Source organism: Marmota flaviventris, chromosome X (assembly GCF_047511675.1).
Source record: "Marmota flaviventris isolate mMarFla1 chromosome X, mMarFla1.hap1, whole genome shotgun sequence".
Classification (NCBI taxonomy): Eukaryota; Metazoa; Chordata; class Mammalia; order Rodentia; family Sciuridae; genus Marmota; species Marmota flaviventris.
The window spans coordinates 92,699,214-92,722,080 of NC_092518.1; the positions used below are offsets into that span (position 1 = coordinate 92,699,214).

The 22,867-nt window shown below is 40.6% G+C and overlaps 1 protein-coding gene across 1 annotated transcript in view; it reads right to left on the minus strand.

Moving 5' to 3' along the window:
* Window positions 1-22,867, minus strand: part of Col4a6 (collagen type IV alpha 6 chain) — a 73,751-nt gene that overhangs the window by 28,271 nt on the left and 22,613 nt on the right. Inside the window, exons 8-21 of the mRNA XM_071606082.1 lie at window positions 22,377-22,412; window positions 22,150-22,191; window positions 20,725-20,817; window positions 19,333-19,386; window positions 12,524-12,583; window positions 11,434-11,478; window positions 10,903-10,956; window positions 10,063-10,126; window positions 8,599-8,706; window positions 7,535-7,675; window positions 6,417-6,521; window positions 4,631-4,791; window positions 3,987-4,166; window positions 3,258-3,441 (exon numbers count right to left, since the gene is read on the minus strand). Coding sequence (XP_071462183.1) covers window positions 3,258-3,441; window positions 3,987-4,166; window positions 4,631-4,791; window positions 6,417-6,521; window positions 7,535-7,675; window positions 8,599-8,706; window positions 10,063-10,126; window positions 10,903-10,956; window positions 11,434-11,478; window positions 12,524-12,583; window positions 19,333-19,386; window positions 20,725-20,817; window positions 22,150-22,191; window positions 22,377-22,412 — 1,327 coding nt within the window. The remainder of the gene's footprint in view (window positions 1-3,257; window positions 3,442-3,986; window positions 4,167-4,630; window positions 4,792-6,416; window positions 6,522-7,534; window positions 7,676-8,598; window positions 8,707-10,062; window positions 10,127-10,902; window positions 10,957-11,433; window positions 11,479-12,523; window positions 12,584-19,332; window positions 19,387-20,724; window positions 20,818-22,149; window positions 22,192-22,376; window positions 22,413-22,867) is intronic.

Genomic DNA, 22,867 nt, shown 5'->3' on the forward strand with positions numbered 1-22,867 from the left:
TCTCTTTGGAAACAGCCCGTTGTCAGCTTGCCCAGGGTTTGTAATAATTCACACTACTAGGTTGAAAGGCTTCGGATGACTACATTCCCTTTCTTGGCAATGCAGCTGTCTTAGCCTAGGCCATCACTGGCAGGGGTGGGTAAATTTAAGAATGGCATTTTAATATTTTTTGTAGCAACGGAAAAGGCTGTAAGCAAATGTCTGAAGCTCACAAGTTATTTGTTTTTAAAATTATGAGAAAACTAGGTTTGAGGAATTATATTTGCTTATTACAGAGAGAATGAGAAAGCCAATGCTCTAAATGAAATAATTGTTTTGAAAGTCTTGGTACTATGACAAGGACATTTTCTGTAAAAGGCATCTTCCAGGCTAAAGCTGACTATAGCACTATATTCATGAGAACTTTCTGTGTCCAGGAACTAGTAAATCCTGAAATAGTAGTGATCCCATGGGTGCCAGGCACGGTGGCACATGCCTATAATCCCAGCAGCTTGGGAGGCTAAGACAGGGGGATCACTATTTCAAAGCCAGCCTCAGCAATGGCAAGGCACTAAGCAACTGAGTGAGACTATGTCTCTAAATAAAACACAAAATAGCGCTGGGGATGTGGTTCAGTGGTTGAGTGCCCCTGAGTTCAATCCCTGGTACCCACCCCCCAAAAAAGAAATGATCCCATGGGCTGTCCTGTTGACTCAGCCTATTTTCAAACAGTTGCAATATTTCTATTGTCCATAAGATTTGAGGGTGAATAAGGGTTTTTTTGAGGTACTGGGGATTGAACTCAGGACCTTGAATATACTAAGCAAGGGCTCTACCACTGAGCTACATCCCTAATCACAAGAGTGAATAAGTTTATAGGTACCATATTATTATTATAACTCAATTTATAATCTAGTTGCCTACAAAATGGGTTGACCTAGATTTAAGACCCATTGTTGGCAGAATAAAATTACCATTAAGATTGTTTCTGGAAAAAAAAATGAAAAACAAACAAACAAACATTGTTTTGGGAAACAGAGCTGGAAGCAAAGCCATAGCTGACACCAGGTCTTCCAAAGGCAAAATAGTATTGTTTGATAACATTCCTCATAGCCTTCGTAGGAATTTGTGAAATGACTACTGACTTGGATTTAAGAATCATGAATCATAAATGATCAAGTTTTTATCATAATGCTTATTACATCAATTCACAAAGATAGATTTTAGAATAATAAAAAATTACAAGACCTGATATTCTGTCCTTTTAAAAAAATTCTTCAAGGTGACAAGGTGTAAAGAAAAAAAATTGGTCTAAGAAATAGCCACTTGATGGATGGGAAGGCCATTTATTCTGTAACTAAATGTTAGTCTCCTATGGAGCGTTGTACTCACTATCCTAGGCAGGTAGAGACAAGCTAAGAAATATTATTCACCCTCCTTAGTTTCCAGAGACTTACAGTTTGGTTGGGCAAAGTAAAAGCACTATTTAAAAGAGATATACAATTTAGCAATACATGATTAGCTATACAATTTAGTAGCAATGACATACAGTAGAAGTCAAGGGAAAACTTAATGGAAGAAGTATGGCTTATGTTGAACCTTGAAAGATGAATATGATGTGATTACATAGAGAAAAGAGGAAAGGCACTCCAGAAAAAGGAAACATAAGCAAAATATTTGAGTTATAAATGAACATATTTGTGTTCAGTATAGTGAAGATTGTTTATTACTAAGAGTATGAGATAAATTTGAAAAGGTTCATTGTGTCCATGTTTTGGGAATTCCAGGCTGAGGAGTTTGGAAATTATTCTTCATTCAGTAGGGACTATTCATAGCTTTGGACTAGGACATAACTTGATGACATTGGCATTTTACAAGTATTAAATTGGCAACAGTGTTCATAGTATAATTGAATGGGATGTCTGGAGGTAGGAAATGAGAAACTACTGAGGAAGTTGTCATTCACTCACTTATCCATTCATCCATCCAACATCCAAGCAACCAACCATTTATTTATTCCAAAAAGTATAGAGGTATGTGATGAGCTAAGCATGAGATAATAAAAACTTAGTAGCAAGAAGTGAAAGGAAGAATATAAGAGGGGCTGGGGATGTGGCTCAAGCGGTAGCGCGCTCGCCTGGCATGCGTGCGGCCTGGGTTCGATCCTCAGCATGACATACAAAGATGTTGTGTCTGCTGATAACTAAAAAAAATATTAAAAATTCTCTCTCTCTCTCTGTCTGTCTCTCCCCCTCTCTCTCTCTAAAAAAAAAAAGAATATAAGAGGCATTTCAAAGGAAGAAAAAGAGATAACCTCAATTTTTCAAACTTCTGATGACTATAAGAAGTGTGAAGATGGATGGAACTTAAGAACACTATGTTGAACGAAATAAGCCAAACTCAGAAGGTCAAGGATCATATGAAAATTGAAGGCATACCAGTAGAGGAAAGGGACGGGGTGGGGGGGGGGGATAGAAGAAGTGAAGGAAGGAGGGGAATGCTGGTGAGTGACATTGGCCAAATTATATTGTTATATTATGCTCATGTATAAATATATAACAATAAATCCCACCATTATGTACAACTATAATGCACCAATAAAAATGTGGAAAAAAAGAGGTAAAAATAAAAGTGTGGTGCCACTAAGGGAAACAGAAAAGTTGTGGAATACAGAACAGAAGTTCAGATGAAGAGCTGTTCTGAGTGTATTGAAAGAAGATGATATTCACATAGGAAATTCATAATATATAAGCAGGACTGTCATTATTATATAGCCTAAAATCCAAGTAGGAAAATAAATTATAAATGGGAATTAATATAATAAGTAAGGGTCAGATTAAATGCAACTAGGGCCTCTGCACAATCCAAGATTCCATCAACTGAAGAAAGGATCTTCCCTGCTGATGAAATTACCATACAACTTAGAGGACACCTTGTCTAATTCCACACTCATTATTTTGATGACATTTGCAGTAAATGGTCATCCAGCTTCTCCTTGAACTTTCCCTGGGATTATGAGCTCATAACATCCGTAGGCAGCTCTGTGACATTTTCAGACTGCTCTGTTCCTCACTAAATAGAGCTGAAATCCATATTATTCTGCCTTCTAAGCTTATCACAATACTATTATGATTCTTTTCTCACTTAAAAACGCTTAAGAGGATTAAAAGTAGTGATTATTGTCAACCTATTGTCTTCTTATGACACATTTCATGGAGTCATAGTTACTCTAAAGGGGTTGAATATTCAAGTCCAAAAGTCATGATTCCATGACTCACCTGGAGGTCCTCGGAGGCCTTTTTGCCCTGGCAATCCATCTATTCCTTTATCTCCAGGAAGCCCACGGGGTCCAGGAAGTCCTGGTAGCCCAAGTCCTGGAGGGCCAGTTGGACCATGATGGCCTTTTTCACCAGGAAGTCCTGGGAACCCCTTTTCACCTGGGAAGCCCTGTCCACCATCACCCTAGATAACACAAAAAAGAATGAAAGTCTATCTCAGAGACTTTCTTGGAGAGTCCTCTGATCATAGGAATAAGTTAACCAATATGACCAATGATTTGTGTTTCACTAAAATTTTCCATGACTGTAGTTTATTAATCAACCTTCTCTGAGTTTAGTTAGTGGGAATGGTCTTTCAATTCTGTGTGATCTAATACTTCAAAAGGTTCTCTGCTGTGGGGAGAGGGCAGGCAATGAGCAGTATAACAACCCTTGAGGTCATAGAAAGCAGTTGAATTACGTGAAGGAGAAAGCTACTGAGAAGCTGAAACATTTTCAAGTACATTTGGTCAATTGTTACTAGCATTTATCAAAGGAGACAATGATCATTCTGAGAAAAAGATTCCAATTTTACAGGAAGAAAAGCAAAGAGCCTAAAATGTCATTGCAGAGCCAGGATGAGATGCTCCAAACTATTCTGTCCTGTTTCCTGGTCCAGGGGCCATCAGATCTCCCCTAAATCAGGTGTGAGAATTTACAGAGTTAATTATCCAGGAACGATCAACTTACCCGAAGGCCTGGCAGACCTGGTAAACCTGGTACTCCATCCTTGCCTGGGGCTCCTGTTAGACCAGGGAACCCCTGGGGGCCAGGATCACCTTTCTCCCCTGGCATGCCAGATCCTGTACTGAGAGTTGGTTCACCCTTCTTTCCTTTGGGGCCTACAAGACCTGGAGGCCCAAATAGTCCCTGACAAAACAGACAAAAGGGAATAATGGGGAGATGTAGACTTTGTAGAATTGTGGCACATATGATCCAAGGGGTCCTTGGGTACATATTGGTACTGATCTGGACACTTGATTACATTGTCATCTTGAATAATAACTGCCCCATTTTCTGTGTCCTTTCTAAATTTTGAAATATCTGAGAGTTGAAATCTCATCTTAATTCCTGTTTTATCTTCAGGGCCCAGCATGGTGCTAGGCAAATGTAAATAATTTTGTGGGAGGAAGAGAAAGAAGGAGGGAGGGAAGGTTATAGCGCAGAGGGACTTTAGAGATCATCTAGTCAGAATTCTTTGTGTTATGGATCAAAACCCCAAAGCTTTGTTTTATATCCTACTTTTATGTGCTTTAGGAAAGTGATTGGTGAGGAGTGAGGGACACTTGAAAGCACCCTTTTCTCCCTCAGGGCCAAACTTTGGCAAGACTTACTGGAGCCCCTGCTGGGCCTTGTGTGCCCCCTGAGCCTGGATCTCCTCTGGTTCCTTTAAGGCCTGGAAGGCCCATGAGACCTTGTGGCCCAGGCAGACCTGGTTCTCCGGGTGGGCCAGTACTGGGGACACCACCATCACAAGCACAAAATCCCGAGTCCCCTGGGAGAAAAACAGATGACATAAAATAAAGTGGGTCCTCTATCTAAGAAGAAGGAAGACCTGATATTGGTTATTTGTGACTTGAATAACTTGCCTTGGAGAGAATCAAGAGACCTGCAGAAAAGAGACTTAAATGAACTAGGCTTACTCTCCCTCAGAGTACATCTGTGCTAGTAATTCAAATTCCATGAGTCAGGGATAATATCAGCCATCCATTGAGCCCAATGTGCAATCACTGTTGAGAACCACTGACTTAAACTTAACCAACTGAGAGTCAGAAAATGATAAGCCAGGAAAATGAGAAAACAATGTGTTCTTCAGATTAGTATAGGTTGAGTTTAAATGCTCTGAGATAGAAAACATTTTTTTTTTAAATCTTGGCATTTTGGATTAGGGATATCAACCCATAAGGTCTATGCAAATATTCCCAAATCCAAAGAATATGAAATCAGAAACATTCCTAGTCCCAAGCATTTTAAATAAGGGATACTCAATCTGTATTTCTCAAGTGTGTCCATGGACCTCCCACATGAGTCACCTGTTTATAAGGCAGCTTTCTGGGCTCTATCCAAGTATGAATCAGTCAATCTTAGAAGGCTAGACCCAAGAATATAGTTTTAAAAACTTTCCCTAAGTGGTTCTGATGTAGAATGATGCTTGAAAGTCACTCTCACTATTCTAGACTTAGAGAAAACCTTTTGGGCCCATGGAAATTTAGAAGGGGTAGCATTAGTTCTCACTCCTCTTTTAGGAGTGAGAACGATATTGAGAAATACACCAGCCATGTAGAGAGTCAGGGAAGAGCCAGAATTAACATCCTAAATTCAGTGATTTGCAATTTAATATCCTTTGCCCTCACATAGTCTTCCTTGAGTCTGAATAATAGAGATCAATATTGCTGAAATTTCTGAACTAGGTCAAGACCTGAGATCTGAAACAGGTCACTGCTCCTATACTTAGGCAGTGGTATTTTATGAGAGGGCACTGAAAAAGAGAGAAGAGCTGTTAATTCCTGGAGAGAACAGGAAGTCTCAGATATCTGAAGCCCCTAAGCCATCCCTAAACCTCTGCCACCCACGTCTGGGTTGCAAGCATAATGAATTGATTTATTTAAGCATCTTCCCTTTAGAGGAAGGAATGGAGAAATGACCCAAAGGCAGAAAGAAGATGAGAGAATCAGTGTGGTGGAAGGCTAGATTCATTGATCAGCTCTTCAGCACCATTGGGGACTTGGGTTGTTTTCCTGGAGTTAGTTTATTCAATCTCAGGTCTTGAGCAGTTCAGAGCCCTTTCCTTCAGGCTGAAGGTGATGATAAGTGGCTTCCAGTCTTGCCCTTGCAAACTGGAAGTGTTAAGCTCATTAATACCCTGACAGCTAGCAATAGCTTCAGCAGGTGGAGGGATTATGAAAAGCAGCCTGCACCATTGTGTCCTATGTGACCTCAGTTGCCAGTCTTGGTCTTAGAGCCCTAAATATAGCACTTCCAATAATCTTGTGATCAAAGCCCCTCTCAAGAGTCAAAATTACTTCCATTCAGATTGCCAAGGCTGTTGTCTTGCTTATTCTCCATAAAGCTGTATCTAAGAAGCTTGGGGGACAAAGAAACTCAAAGGGACAAAATCACCTTTTACTCCTTTGAAACCTGGGCTTCCTTTTGGACCTTGTTCTCCTCGGAGACCAGGGAACCCCGGTTCTAGGCCATATAAGGTTCCAGTCTTAAATGGTGAACCTGAAGGGAAAAAGATACATGAAAGATTGGCAGCTTATAGAACTCAACTGACTTGACTTGACATAGAAGGTCCCTCACCAAGGCCTGTGTCCTTGAGGCTCACCACTCAGAGACAAAAATATCTAAAATGGGGACCTCCAAGTCTGAGGCAAGGAGCTAACAAATCCTTTTGGCTCAATTTACTCCACTAATACTTAACAGAATTTTTACTATGTCCCAGGCACTATGCCAGGCATTGGGTATTCAGGGATGAACATGGTGGCTTCAGTAACTCAGCAGCCCCAATATGTAACCCAGAAAGCCCCCTTGGGACAAAAGAGAAAATAGCTGCAGGATGAAGTGGTTAGGAGCTCTTAGGGTACAAAGAAACATGCTGGGGAATATTTCTAGCCTTTCTCTCAGAATCTGGATTCCCATATTCAAGTATAATATCTAAGAAGAACAGACTCTATGCAAGCTTTCATTCATTCATTCATTTGGTGCTGGGGATGGAATCCAGGGCTTCATACATGCCAGGCAAATACATGCTCTACCACCAAGCTACACCCTCATCCCCACCTACATAGGCTTCTTTAGTAGCCACCTTGAGGATCTGGGCATAGTTTCTCCTTTCTTAGTCTTTCAGCCCATTCCACTTGAACTCCCTGAACCAGGGGAAGCTCAAAATAGCCAATTATACTTCTGCAGGAGCTGAAATGCTAGAGGGCTGAGGGCTGAGAACAGTGAAGGCTGTAAAGAGAATCTACAGAAGCTGAAAGGCATTAGGTGTTTTTGACCATCAAGATGGCCCTAGCTTGCTTGTTCCTTGATGAAGAACATTGTGGTATAGATGATAACAGCAGAGGCAGGGTTGACTCAGACAGTATGGAGCCTTCATTGCTCCCCCCTGTAGTTGATGTGTCCTCTTTTAGCTGTTTAACCTGAGATACTTCCTCAAAACTCATGACAGTTCTGTAGTATGAATCACACCTGATCCAGGTCTCAAGACCATAGAAAAAAAATGAACAACTTACCAGGTGGGCCTGGTGGGCCTGGTGGGCCTGGTAGGCCTGGGAAACCAATTCTTCCAGGAAGGCCAACTGTGGTGGGGCCTGGGTTTCCTTGGTCTCCTTTCAGGCCTGGAAATCCCTGAGGTCCTAGGGCACCTGGCATGCCTGGAAGGATAAGCCAACACAAAAATGCTCATCTCCCTACTTTTCAGGGGTATTCCAATCAGTGGCATATATGGTAAACAATTCAAGGAAAGCAACTGGGAAATCATTTGCCCTTCTCTTGCATCAGAGTTGAAATGTTCCTAGAGGATGAATGAGCCTAGCCTTTTGGAAAACTGAAAACCAAAGGACAGAAACACAGTCAGGAGCAGTTTCTTAGTGGCAAACTTGAGAGGAAAACTGAGTCTTAAGCCTCTGACTCCTCAAGTTTTTTTTTTTTTTCCATTTTGAGGCTGGGCCCAGCTGTTCTTCCTCCAAAATTCTGCTTTAAAAGCACAGGTATCCTTACAGAGGCCCATCTCCATGGAAATTGGGAACTGGTGAGTTTAAAAGTAATGTCTAAGGTTTTATATCTGTGATAGTTCCCCCTCCCAGACTCTAGCATGTTCTTTCTCTGCTTGCGACTTCAGAGTGACACAAGAGTATACTCTTCTGAAGATTGGTGCAAGGAGAATACCCACAGGATCCAAGGACCAGATAGTGCTTGAGTTAATCCCAGAGTCAGGGTCTGGGTACAAATTTGCCTTTGGGCTTTTGTTAGACTCTCTTGGCAAGCATCAACTAGAATGGCACTTCAACAGGAGAGTGATAAGGTTCCAGCTGCCAGAGGTACGCCTCTGATTGCAACAAACCTCACTGACAGTCTGGGGTTGTCTGTCCAGCTACGGTACATCATTTAAGTCAAAGGAAAGCTGTTTACCCACATTGGGCTGGCAGAGGGAGAACTTACTGACTGTAGTGTAACTTACCTTTGACCTTGGCTATGTGTGTGCCCAGACCCAGAGTCATTAGAAAAGGCTGTGAGGAACCAGAGTGGACACAGGACTGATCTGTGCAAGGGTTGGGTTAGGTTTTTTTTTTTTTACCTGTTAAGGCTGGGAGACCAGGGGGGCCAGAAGGGCCACGCTGGCCCTGGATGCCTTCATCTCCTTTAAGGCCAGGGAGGCCTGGTATACCAGGGTCCCCAGGATAACCTGGCGTTGCAACAGAAAATAAAACAGTGAACAAACACAGCAGAACCCCACCAATGTCACAAAATAACCAACAAAAGATATGGGGAGCTGTCATGAAGCTAGAAGTCCCTTTCTGGGTTTCCCAGATGCTAATGGCTTCACATGATAATAGGCCTACGGAAGCCAGTATTCTACTAGGGTTCAGAATTGGTCTGGCTAGGGCTTTCCTTCCAAGATAAGATCTGGCAAATGGTAGGAGAGTTCTTCCCCTGCTACTAATCTCCTGTAACACCTCAAATGTCTACCATTTGGGTTAAGATGAAGTCCACTATTTGTGTTATATACATAGGGTTCCTGGAAGCAGAAAGCCACTGTAAACTATCAGTATCAGACAGGGTATGGAACTGGAAGAATGAGAGGAAAGGAGTAAGTTTGGAGACCCAGGTGGAAGAGGCACTATAGTAGAAACCTTTGATCAGGCAAGAAGTAGCTAGAGACACTGGGCATCTGAATCTTTGGAAGAGGCAAAGGGAAGAGTTGGACACACAGTAACTAGCAAAAGGAGAAATGAAGACAAACTTTCATACTGTTGAGGGTTCTCAATAACTTGCTCCCCTAATCCTGTTATTGGCAAGCACAAGCATGCATGGGATCATCTATATGAGACCCTGAGTGTTCCATAATATTGGGCTGAAACCAGCCCATATAGGGAGGATATCAATCCTTCCTTAAGCATCACTAGGAAAACCATTTTTATGAAATTCAGGCCCAGGCAGACCCAATTTCTAATTTTTTTCTTTTGTACTGGGGATTGAACCCAGGGGCAATTTACCACTGAGCTATATCCCAGTGCTTTTTTTTTTATTTTGACACAGGGTCTTACTAAGTTGCTCAGGGCCTTGCTAAATTGCTGAGGTTGGCCTTGAACTTGCAATCCTTCTGCCTCAGCCTCCCAAGTCGCTGGGATTACAGGCATGTGCCACCATGCCTGGCCAAATTCTACTCTTTTTTAAAAACAATATTTATTTTTTAGTTGTAGTTGGATGAAATACCTTTATTTTATTTATTTATTTTTATGTAGTGCCGAGGATTCAACACAAGGCCTCACATGTGCGAGGTGAGTGCTCTGCTACTGAGCTACAGCCCCAGCCCCCAAATTCTACTCTTGATGGACCCAACACAAAAGTGGGAGGCTGAGCTTGTCTTCTCTGCCCAAGAGACTGGAATCAGCTCCATTCCCCAAGTTCAGGACCCACGAAGGGCCCTTAGTAGGGTCAGCAATCCAGTGGCTGACAAAGTATCGTTTATTAATTATGGGGGATGTAGAATTTAATGTCCAGTCTCTTCTTCTCCCGTCAAATCAATGAAGAGTTGCACCTGAGATCACAGCACCACCTTCATCGATGTCTGGGCCTGGCAGGCCAATGCCACCCTTTTCACCCTGCAAAGATTAAATACATTAAACACAAATATTTCTCTGACCTCATCACACAAGATCTATGTGTTCTCATAGCCAGTACCTAGGAAAATGAAATGTTCCTCCTTCTCAGACCCTTGATTTCAAGGGCCAACTAGTCCAGAGTTAATTTCAAAGGACAATAAATTTAAGTCAAAGGTGACACAAGGCAGGCCAGAGGCCTGGCACTCGATAGCAAACCTGTCAAGGACAAGGAATCCCAATTTTATTTTGCAATACTACTTAAGGTCATTCTGCTTCTGGGCCTGGGAAATACATCACAGGCATAGACAACATGGACATACCCAAGAGGTGCTAAGGAGGGAGCAGAATTTAAAAATGTTTTCTACTCTCGGCAGGCTTGGGACTGTAATACTGTCACTAGCTTTGTTAGTGGGTGATGTCAGGTAGAGAAAGTCAAAGGAGTCCTAACTCTCCCAAAAGAGGGACCCAGGCACCAGAATAAGTTATAGTGGAATACCCAAGATAGGTAGTAGGCACTGTCAGCCCCAGGTGCAGGCAACAAGGGATACAAGTCTGTAGAGAATTTAAAAATAATAATAAAACCTAAAAGTTGGTAGTATCTGAGGAATGCTCATCAGCTTGGTGTGCTCAAAGTATGTTGTATGTATTTCTGGAGGAAAAATATACTGTCTAAAACATCAGTATTAAAAACACTTCATTTAATATGTAGGCATTTATAGTAATTCTTCACCTTTCCACCTCCTGAACCCTAAATTTTCACTTCCCAACCACATTACCTTAATTCCTGGAAATCCATTCAGCCCAGGAAAACCTGGGGGCCCCATCATGCCCTGTGACAGAAACATAGTTATCACTAAGTTTAAAGAATAAGTGTATAAATGGAACTGGTGTTTGAATTAGGCCAGGGCAAATTGCACAGGAATTTTGGCTGGCATTCAGGGTATGTGTGGCTTCTAACTGACTCTGGAAGAAGAGAAGGCAATATGGCACTAGACAGTCTACTTGCATATTAGGAAGTACAAAGGTCACAAGGCTATGGCTACAAGCAGGCTAGCCATGCTAGTCCCCAATATGATGCCAAAGATGTGTTACCATATGATGATGTGACAAGGCACCAAATGTGACATTGGATACCTATCCATGCTCTTAGGTGAAAACAAAAGAGATTGGCTAAGATTACATTGTTAAGGTTAAGTGGACAATTTGCATTCTAAGCAATGTCTCCATTTGGCCATGTTAAGAAAAGCAAGGGGGCCTTTTGATTAGAATTTTGTACACAAATGCTTTACTGATATTAACCAAAATACCTGTGTCCCTGGAGGGCCTGGGACTCCTTCTAAACCAATAGGACCCTGTAAAGAGAATAGCCACACCTTAGAAAGATTATTGGCCCACACTGGAAAAAGTTGCTAGACTTACATAATAAAGCTCTCCAACTGAGTTCAGGATTTAGTGGCTCCTAAAATCAGGTAAGAGAATGTTCCTAGACCTGACTTAATGACTTCTTTCTAAGCACTAATCCATCAGGCTGAATAGCATTTGTAAATGGAGCATTTTTAAAAGCTAAATAAATGGAAACATTTTAAGTAGTAGGTGGAATTTGGTAGAAGGGCTGGGTGGTATTATACTTAGTTTGCATTAGTTCCAAGTCAGAGGATTTTATAATAGATTATGGGACAGCCTCTTGTCTTCCACCTCAAATACATACTTTGTTGGTGATTATGTGTTTTTAAGACAACAGAGACAGAAAGATAGAGAAAGACATGGCAGGGTAATGAGTGAATATTGTGAAATACTCAAAAGAACTCCTAAAAACTGCGTGGACAAACTTAAAACACAGTTCTCTTTATAATGTTACTAATTTAACTAAGGCTAGCCAACTGCTTATAGTTGAAGATCTAAGTGCCTTAAGCTAGGATCAGATAGGCTGATAGTTATTTTTCCATTCAAAGTGACATTATTATTGTCAACTATTGACTCCAAGCTTACTACATTCTATAATTACCCAAGCTTATTTCTGTCCTATAAAGATTGCACTTGTTCCTCTTTCTTACATCCTTGTGCTACCTCCCACCTACATTCTACTGGGAGAGAATGGAATGAAAGAAAGACAACACAAATATCTTCTTTAGCTCAGAAGATAATTTACATGAGGGCAAGGATAGTAAATAGGCTGAGCAGCCACCTAGAGTAGGGAGTATATCATTCCTTATTCTAGAGAGACACTCAGTCAAGGGAATAGGGCCAAGTAGAGAGAAGGAACCTATCAGGGGGCTGAGGGAGAGAAACAAGAGAAACTTAGGTGGCTATCGAGTACATAAAATAAAGGACCAGACATTAAAGAAAATGCATCAGGTGACTTGACAAACCGGGGAAAGCAACATTCCAGGTTCATACCCTAGGTCCTGGCAAACCAGGGATTCCCTTTTCTCCCTTTTCACCAATAGATCCAAGTTCCTAGAGGTAAAAAGAAACCACAGGTTATGATATTCTTCTTCTCTTAGGTCTCCAAGCTCCATTCAAAAGAAGGAGGTAATTTCAAATCAGCTCCACTGTTCCACTAGGGAGGCTAATCATTTTGCTGAGTCTCTTGCCAATGCCTGAAAAGCACATAGGGCCTGAACATAATTTAGACTATTCCTTCAGCATTCCTTTTTGATTCTAGAAGTAATGTCTTTCCCCCAAAACACTATTACATGTATTTATAACACCATGAGCTAACAGCACAGGAATAATAAAATACCTAATCTCTTTGATTCTAGGGAACAGGAAACTAACACAGAGAAAGGTTAAGAATCAACGAAAAAGTCAGGTCTCCTGTCGTTCATTTCTGGGTCCTTTCCATGAGAATCAGTTGTCTTCTACCATCTAGGAAATGGACTCTTTGACCCACAGAAGACGGTGCAAATCCTTGGGGGTCTGTAGGTTGATACTAGAGGGAAGAATTTTCCCCTTTGGAGACATGATGACTGCAACACCCTTTTCTGTAGGAAGGATTTTTTTCTACCCAGAACTCTGCAGCTCCATACTGGGAATGTAGGGTTCTTGCCAGGTCCTAGGAGTGTTGCAAATGGAACTGTTAAGATAGACTCCAGTCCTTCTTGCCCTGCTCACAGGAGGTGAGGGTGAGTAGCCATGGGTATGAATTGGGGATTCTCTAGGAAAAAAACAAGGACTCAAAGAAGCATACTGAATGTGAGAGAGCTTCCTACCCTGTGGGTATCAGGTAAACATCTGGTCCCCCAAGATACAGAAGAGTTCATTACCAAACTGAATAAAGTCTTTAATGGAAAACTTAAGTGGGACCATTTTGTTTTAATGGAAAACTTAAGTGGGACCATTTTGTTATCATTGTTTGAAATTGCCTATTTTGGAGCATAGATTTTGGCAAATAGCACTTGGGCCTATCATGAAAGTAAAGGAGGCAATGAAGCTTTCTCAAATGGAAACTTGTGAAAAGATGCTACATGTTGTAGTGGCACGTCTCCTATTGTCCACTTAATATGACCTGGCTCAGCTGGGGTGAGGGCACGGGTCCAATCCCATTTGTAGCTTTTTCTTACTCTTACATACTCAGTGCATTCCCATGGGCACTGAAGGCTGGCTGAATACCCCCATGGCTTTCTAGGCTTAGGATTTTGTTTTTTTCCTTAATGTGGGTTGCCTGTTGTTATTGTTGTTGGTTTTTATTATTGTGGGGAGGGTATGTGGCTGTGAAGGGTCCAATTCAAAGCAGGTTTTGCTTCCTACTTGCCTTTTCTCTTTTCTACATCTACAGTTGTGTGTCAAACAGCTCAGCCCTTATGCTGAATAGATTTTCTAATTCTAAAGGACTGTAGGTCAAACTGAATGCAAACTCGTTTGAAGTGTTTGAAATGTTTTTTTTTTTTTTTTTTAACATTTCAAATTGGAAACCACCGTATGCTGCCACCTGGTGGAATGTGTCTATGGGCCTCTGAGTTTGAACACTTCAAGCGGTCTTCCCTGACCTGACCAGGAAAGCTGTGATAGCCAGTGTTGCCCTCAAATCTTAAAGCACTAAGATTGGCTATGTATGAAAGTTTTGTAAGCAGAAGGCCTCTGTCACACTCTCTTCTGTTTCCCTCCAAGGCGCTGTTACTGCTGCCTGAACACATACAAGGTAGTCCAGTAAATGATTGCTGAATTGAAGGCTTGGTTAATGAATAAACTTGTTTTAAATTGGTTTAAAAAGTTGTTGAATTGAATGGAATAATGACCAAGAGAAGGGGCAAGCAGTGAAGAATAGAATGCCCAGAACTATCTCATGCCCCCCACTTATCTTGCTCAGTTATAAATATAAGGGGACTTTGTACTCCTTCTTTAGAAAGCAGAGAAAGCCTCAAGATTCTTGCTTTCTCAAAGAGAGTCTAAGAACTAGTGTTACAATGTGAACAAAAATAAATACATGAAAAATGTAAAAAGGAAAAAAATAAAGAAATGTGTGCATGTGGAATTGAGCCATTAAAAGATAAATGGCTTGGCAAGACACTGCTGTAGTCTCAGCTTGTCTCCCAGCACAGGGAGGCACTGTACAGGGACCCTGCTGAATAAGCTATTCTAGCAAGTTGTCCCGGGACCTGGCCCATCACAGCCAGCTCTTGTTGAAAGTGGTCCTGCAATGGCTGCTCCCACACTCCTACTCCCCCATGACCTGGAGAGCCTCACTAGAGCACTAGCTTAACTCTTTCCTGCTCTCCTGCACCCTGGGCTCCTGATGATTTTAAGTTCCAGGGAGACTCAATTGAAAGAAAAGCCCACCTATCCATTAGTTACCTCAGATCCACTCAATAGTTACTTCAGGATGTGACAGTTTCTTCTCTTCTGCCTCCCCTCACCTCTTCCAGTTTGCCTTCTGGTTGCTGGCCCCTTGGACAGAGGGCACATGGGTATACAATTCTCTCTGATAACCTCCATAGGAGGAACTGTACCCTACAAGTGTGAGTGTGCTGCTGGGGATGGGGTATAGGAAGCTAGAACTGAGCCAGAAAAATCAGGGCTATTTGGTCACTGGAGGTGGGGGCAAGCTAAAGAAAAGGAGGTCTAAATCTGTTAGATTGGGTACCTTGTCTCCTGCAAAAATTTGGGCTCAGATGGAAAGGAAACAAATGGCTAAAGGGAACATCTTAGATTCCCTAGAGATTTGCATCCTCAGCAACGCCTTGTTTTTCAGTGAGCATAGATAACTGAAAGCTGATGAGAGGACTTTGGATTTGAGAAGTGTGTTTCCCCTGAAAAGCCCAGAATGCCCCAAATGTTACCACCTTTCTCCTCATAGCTTTTCTGCCAAAGGTACTTAGGAACGTTCCCATTAAGCAGATAGAGATATTAGAAACAAAGCAGTTACATGATTTGGCCACAGTAACATTGAATCTGTGCTGAAATGGGCTCAGAACTCTGATTTCTGTTTCCACCCTATGAAATTATGATGTTCTATGTAAAAGGAGGTATTTTCCAGCTTTGATTTCTTTGCAACTGGCCGTTTCCACTTTTCAGCCCTCACTGTGAAATACCCTCACTTTTCAGCCCTCACCAGAAATACTGAGCTTGAAATGGTGTTGCAATTTATTACTGCACATTGTGGTCAGTCAGTTTCTTTTTATTTTATAGGACAAAAGGGAAAAGATTGAAATTGCAACAGAAGAAATCCTCTGAGCTCCAACTGAAGAAAAGGCATGACAGTGAACCAGTGAATCCTATAGCACCAGAGATCATAAAATCCTTTCTATGTGATTTAGAGACAAAACACCACCACCTCGGTGAATAGAACAAACTGGACAGTAGGGGGCAGTATGGTATGGGGAAAAAAAACCCTAAACTGGCTAGAATTCGAATGTGATAGACATCATTATCCAAAGTACATATATGAAGACATGAATTGGGTGTCAACATACTTTATATACAAACAGAGGTATGAAAAATTGTGGTATATATGTGTAATAAGAATTGTAATGCATTCCGCTGTAAGTTTTTTTAAATCAATAAAAAAATGAATGTCAATCTCAACTCTGCTAATAACTAGCTTTGCAAATCTGGACAAGAATCTTCATCTGTTCAAGCCATGGTTTCCTTGTCAGTATGAGGCATAAGCCAGGCTTATCCCAGGCTTTTCTTACCTTGCTTACCTCACAGGGTGCAAGATGGCTAGTCAGAATCTACGTGAAATGCTCTACAAAGAAATGTGCAAGGGCTGGGGCTGTAGCTCAGTGGTAGAGCGATTGCCTTGCACACATGAGGCACTGGGTTCGATACTCAGCACCACATAAAAAGACAAATAAAATAAAGATATTGTGTGCCTATCTACAACTAAAATACCAATTTTAAAAAGGCCCAAACCTACTTGCAAAGAGCTCTTCAACAGAAATATAATATGAGCTATTATATTTTCAATTTTCTAGTATCCACATTAAAAAGTAAAATAGAGATTCGTTTCACAATGTATCTTATTTACCTAAATATACAGTAAATATTATCATTTTCACATTGAAGTAAAACTTGTTTCAGAGATATTTTAGGCTATGTTTTTCATACAAAAGTTTTAAGATCCGATGTGTATTTTACATGTACATTACGTCTCATTTCAGATCAGTCATATTTCAGGACCTCAGTAATCATATGTGGCCACTGGTTATATTATTGGACAGCACAGCTTTGTATTTTGTAAAGAAACTTCACATACATTGTGACCAGGACCCCAAAAGAGTAAATATGACCACAGCCGTATTACAAATATACAGACAGAGGTTCAGCAACTTGCCAAAGTACCAAAGCTGGAGCTGGGCGTAAGGACTAGGTGTTTGTATCTGACAGCAGGTTTCTGTTGCTTTCTGATTCATTAGCTGCACAGCTGATTAAAATCAAGGACACTGAACAAATGATTCTCTATGCTCATTTGTTTCTACAGAGTAATAGGAATCCTCATGGAAGCAACCTGTGTCACTGGCTCCCTTGTTTTGCTTTCTGGCCATCCAGAGAGAGACAAAGTGTTTCAAAATACTGTAGGGAAGGACTGGAGCCATCTATCCCCATTGTGATAGCAAACAGGGGCAGGACTTGTCACCTTTGATTCATTAATTAATTTTCCTCTTATTCTCTACCTCAAATCCATGAAAATCTTGTCAGCTTCTTCAAAACATCTTATGATTTGAGATAGATAAACCAAATATAATATATCAGTTTTATTTGTTTTCTCATTCCAACAAGGCAACTGTAATTATATATATACATATTTATAATAAATTTGAATTTTTGTTTTATTAGCTGATATCAAGTAATTACTGATCATTAATTAGTGATGATGATATTGTCACTATGTTTTAACTCAGTTTTAGAAATACTGTGGTATTTATGATGAAATGATATTTGCTTCAGATTTGCCGTGTTTTGCTAATTGTTGAATCCAGGTGATGAGTACCTGTAGGGGTCATTATGGCATTCCCTCTGTTTTTGTGTATGTTTCAAATGTTCCATAATAAAAAATGTAACATGTTTACATTTTGAATTCATCCAATTCTTCCACTTCCATTGCTACCACCAGAGTCCAAGCCACCACCATAATTGTTTACCTGGCCTTCTGCAATAGCCTATGTTTGCTCTTCTATCCCCTATCCTCTCTCCCACCCAGTCAGAGTGATCTTTAAAAAATACAAGTCAGATACTTCCAATGGCTTCCCATTAAACTTAAAAACTACATTGGACCTGCAAAGATGGCCATGATCTGGCTCCTGCTTCCCTGTTTCTTGTCCTTGCTTACTTTGTCCTGCCCACTCACCTTGAAGTTCCTCCAAAGTGATGAACTTTATCCAACTTCAAGGTCTTGGTACTTAATGGTTCTCTTGATTTGAAACTCCCTGGTCCTTTCCTGACTTGCTGTCTCATAATATACAGGTCTCTGTCCACCTATCAGTTCCTGAGAGAGACCCTTGTGGGGACTCTGTCCCAAGTGGTCCACTCTATTCCCCACCCATATTCTATCACTTTACCCTTTTTCCATCTTTTATATGATGATATATGAACTTTCTTCTTTTTGTGTGTGGTGCTAGGGATAGAATCCAGGGCCTTGTACATGTTAGGCAAGCACTTTACTACTGAGCTACACTACCGACTCCTGTATTTAGTATGGATTTAACTCATGTTTATTTCCCATATTCTCTGTCACTCCCATTAGAATATGATCACAAGGAAAGAGACATTTACTTAATGACTGTTATAACCTCTTTTATGGTTTAGATATGAGTTGTCCCCCCAAAGCTAACATATTAGACAACATAAGAGAGTTTACAGATGAAATGATTGAGTTGTGACAGCCTTACTGGAAAGGATTAACTGGATGGCAACTGTAATCAGGTACATTGTGGCTGGAACACGCAGGTTACTATGGGCATGCCTTCAGGGTTTATATTTTGTCCTTGTTGAATAGAGTACTCTCTCTTTCTCTCTCTCTGCTTCTTGATAGACATGGCCTGAGTTTCTCCCCTCCTCCATGCCCTTCCACTGTAATGTTCTGCCTCACCTTGGGCCCAGAACAATGGAGTTGGCTGTTTATATACCGAGAACTTGGAAACCATGAGTCCCAAATAAACTCTTCCTTCTGTAATCTTGTTCTTCTCATGTCTTTTGGTCACAAAAACAAAATAGTTGACTAAAACAGCCCCTGAGTTCAGTAGAATGCCTGCCATAAAGGAGCCCCCACAAAGTATTTGCTGAGTAAAAGAATCTAAGCTAGAAAGGCAGATACATAAGTAGAGATAGTAATACTAAGAAGACTTACCATTTACTAAACATTTTATAAGTTACCAGTATGCACAAAGCCTTTTTATTGCATATTATCTCATTTAATTCTTAGACCCACTCTATCACTTTTTTTGTAGGTTAGGGAACTAAGACTCAGAAAAGTTAAGGAAATTTTAAAAATCTAGAAACTGATGAACCCAAAAGTCAAGCCCAATTCTGTTCTAATGCTAGAGCTTGAGCTGATAACCTCTAAAATATACAGATTCATGGAGAATCACATTAATGTCCTCATGAATTCAAGAATCAAGAAAATTTCCTTAAATGCCTTATTATAGTGGTACTGGTAGCATTCTCTTCAACCACCATGAGAAGAGGTCTTTCTGTTAGCCTCCTAGTGCTAAAGGTTTTGTCCAATCAATCCCTTTAATATATGTTGACCAAGTAGGAAGACTTACCAGGAACCCTGGAGGGCCGCTCATGCCTGGGAAGCCTGGAGGCCCTGGTTCACCCTGGAAAATATGCCAAAGGCTAGTAAGTAGCATCAGGGAGCAGCAAACACAAAGAAGGATGGTTTTCTCAAAGAATTTGGGCTGGGGAGTGAGGAACTTATGGATATTAGGACTGGAGAATCAGATAGTGGTGTATATCCCCATGTTGCCTGATTGGCAGCTGTATCAAGATATCTTGTTTAGGGAGCCCTTTGCCATGTACAAAGATCAAGACCCATGACTGTCTAAAACAGAATCTCAAATGCATTGTTTGTTTAGAAGACAGAAAGAATGACTATTTTTTTCTTGTGGAAGAAACTGTTCAGTGTGATTTCCTGTAACAAACTATAGGCTACAAAGAAGTTACTGATTTGGGACTAGAATAACAGTGGCAACTTGCATAGGCACACATAGTGTTTTCTTCTGTCTTTCCCTTATTTGCTAATTTATCTATAGGTACCATAGAAGGGCTCCCTAAGGTGTGCAGGTGATCAGGGAAGCAGACAACCTTTTATATGCTCCCAGAGTTTCCTAAATCAATGATTATTTCCTGTAAACTTGGAGGGGCCTGGAGCTGTTGCTTCTATAAAGGCAATATTAAAAGTGTGAGACAAATCATGTTTGCCAGCTTGGGCCCTTTAGCCAAGGGAAAAATATGATAAAACTCAAAGGAACCCTAGGAAGGAAGGGAATTCAGGTTAATGAAAGGTTATCTGCACACCTTAACAGAACAAAGCCATTCAAATCCAACCATGTACATAGTATATATTCACCTATGCAAAAATATAGATTATGAAATATCTCAGTTAAACAAGTTTACAGGGTTGGTTTTGGTAGTTTAGATCAGGTGAATCAGGACATCTGCTACTAGCTGGTGACAGTATATCCTATTGTAATGTCAAATTTTGAGGTCAAATAACGTCTTCAAAAAGATAACTCAAATGGGATCCTAATTAGAATAAGTTATACTCCATGTATATATAATATACCAAAACACATTCTACTGTCATGTACATCTAAAAAGAACAAATTAAAAAAGATAACTCAAAATGAACCATTTCTATGGTATGTGTTCTGTTACAGTGCTTTGGGGACAACCTAAGTGTTGAGATGTTTGGGAGTTAGAAGGTAAAAACCCAAATGTTTAATTCTTGTTACCTACACATTGAAAAACAGACTCAGGTTCTTTAGAAAGCTTTTCACAAGGTACAAAAGAAAGAAGGCTTTACTCTTAGTCCCAAACAAAGGTCCATTACCTAAAACCTTTTATTTTTTTAGAATACTCTCATATTACAGATGAATTCTGGTATTAATAAGAAAGGGATTATTATTTTTTTTTCTGTTCTAAGTGTTTAATACCTTGGATCCTTTCTTCCCTTTGGGGAATCCCATGAATTCTAGTTCCCCAGTAGATGGTGGTGGTCCTGCGGGGCCAGGGAGGCCAACATCCCCCTGTAAAATCAAAGGGAACATTAAACAAAGGCTAAACCACACAGACTATTTATCCAGAGGGTGAGTCTATCCTCTGGATGTAATTAAAAAATAAACTGTCCATTACTGTGGTTGGTTCATCCTTGCATTTATGAGGAAACAAAACTCTCATTGCCAAGGGATTGAGAATTATAAGCCTGACCAAATGAATTTTGTACCAGCACTGCAGAGGGAAGAAGCAAGATAGATAAAAGAAACCCATGGATTCATGGTTGCCATGGTCATGCACAAAAGGGTTTTTAGAAGACAGCCACAAAGGGGTTTCAGCAAGGTGAACAGCTACCTCTTGGCAACAATGATCAATTCTAAATGGTACAAATCTTTGCCAAGAACGCAATCAGAGGCAGTGAAGTGTTTATTGGGACATTAGAGGCAACAGTTGCTCTTTCACAAAGCAGTGCTATCCACAAGAGCCAGGCAGGAAGAGGTGGAGCGCAAGTTCCCAGCCTCGTTAGAGATTCCCAAATCACCATGCAGTTTATACAGAAGGAAATGAGGGAAGGAGAGAAATAAAACAGAATTGTGAAAGAGAGGTTAAGAAAGAGACAGACGAGATAGACCGGGATAGAGAGAGAGAGAAGAGAAAAAAGAGGAGAAGGAGGAGCAGGAAGTATTAAGGGAAGGGAGGAAGCAGAGAAAAGGAAAGAAGGTGATGGAATATACAAAACCACAGGGCAAACCAGGTGGAGGGAAGCGAAGAAATATTTCAGGAGGGTATGTTTGTTAAGACAGGTAAGAAGCAGGGAGATGACAGTATTTTGAAAGATAAAGAACCACAAAAGCTGATGTGTCACATGTGTACATGCAGCCCTCAAGGGATCCCATCGGGGAAATCTATGTGGATAAGGAAATGCCCATTTCTTAAGGTGAAGAACCAATCCCCTATGGAACTGGAGACTATCATGCTAAGTGAAATAAGCCAAACCCCAAACCCCAAATATTCTCTCTGATATGTGGATGGTTGGGGGAAGGGAGAGGGAATGAGAATGGAAAAGACAGTAGAATGAATTGGACATAACTTTCCTATATTCATATATGAATACATGACCACTGTAACTCCACATGATGTACAACTGCAAGAATGGGAAGTTAAACTCCATGTATGTGTAATATGTCAAAATACATTCTACTGTCATGTATAACTAAAAAGAACAAATAAGAAATAAATTATAAAGATTATTATCACATAAAAAAGAACCAATTCTCTTTCACAAGCAGGCACATGCTTCAAGAAATTAGAGACATTTCTTGGAGCATGTGTAATGCAGATTGTATTTTCCAAAATCTGTTTACCTTGACTCCTTTCTCTCCTTGGAAACCTAACCCCATATTTCCCTGGGGCACAGGGGTACAGGGAAGAAAAACAAAATCAATTACAAACAAGTTCCAGGAACTTAAATTGAAATGCAGTATTATTTTTCTCTTACCAGAAAGTAAACTTAACCAAACTAGTATCTCTCTGGAGAAACCAGAGTACTAAGTAACGGGAGATAAAATGCCATAAGACAATGTATACTTACATCAGGACCAGGGAAACCAGGGGGGCCTGGAGGACCCTAGATTACAAGAAAAGAGTTAGCACCTGTTAATTTTCAAAGATATGGGCATGTTGGAAGTCACTGGGGATAAGTCCTCTTCCTGGCTTGGTGAAGACTGGCCTTGTTATAGCAGATTCTAGCTCCTTCTCTCATCGTTTCTTTAATCTCCTGCGAAAACTCTCAAATTGACCTGGTAACCAAATTCATGCTAAGGTAATGAAGACTTCATGTATCATTCTTCCCAACAGATCCAAAATTAAATATATATATATATATATTTTTTTAGTTGTAGATGGACACAATACCTTTATTTTGTTTATTTGTCTTTTTATGTGGTGCTGAGGATCAAACCCAGTGCCTCTCATGTGCTAGGCAAGTGCTCTACCACTGAGCTACAACCCCAGGCCCACAGGTTCAAAAATTTTAAATGATGACTTGGTGAAAGTAAGCCAGAGTCACAAGCAAAGGGATGT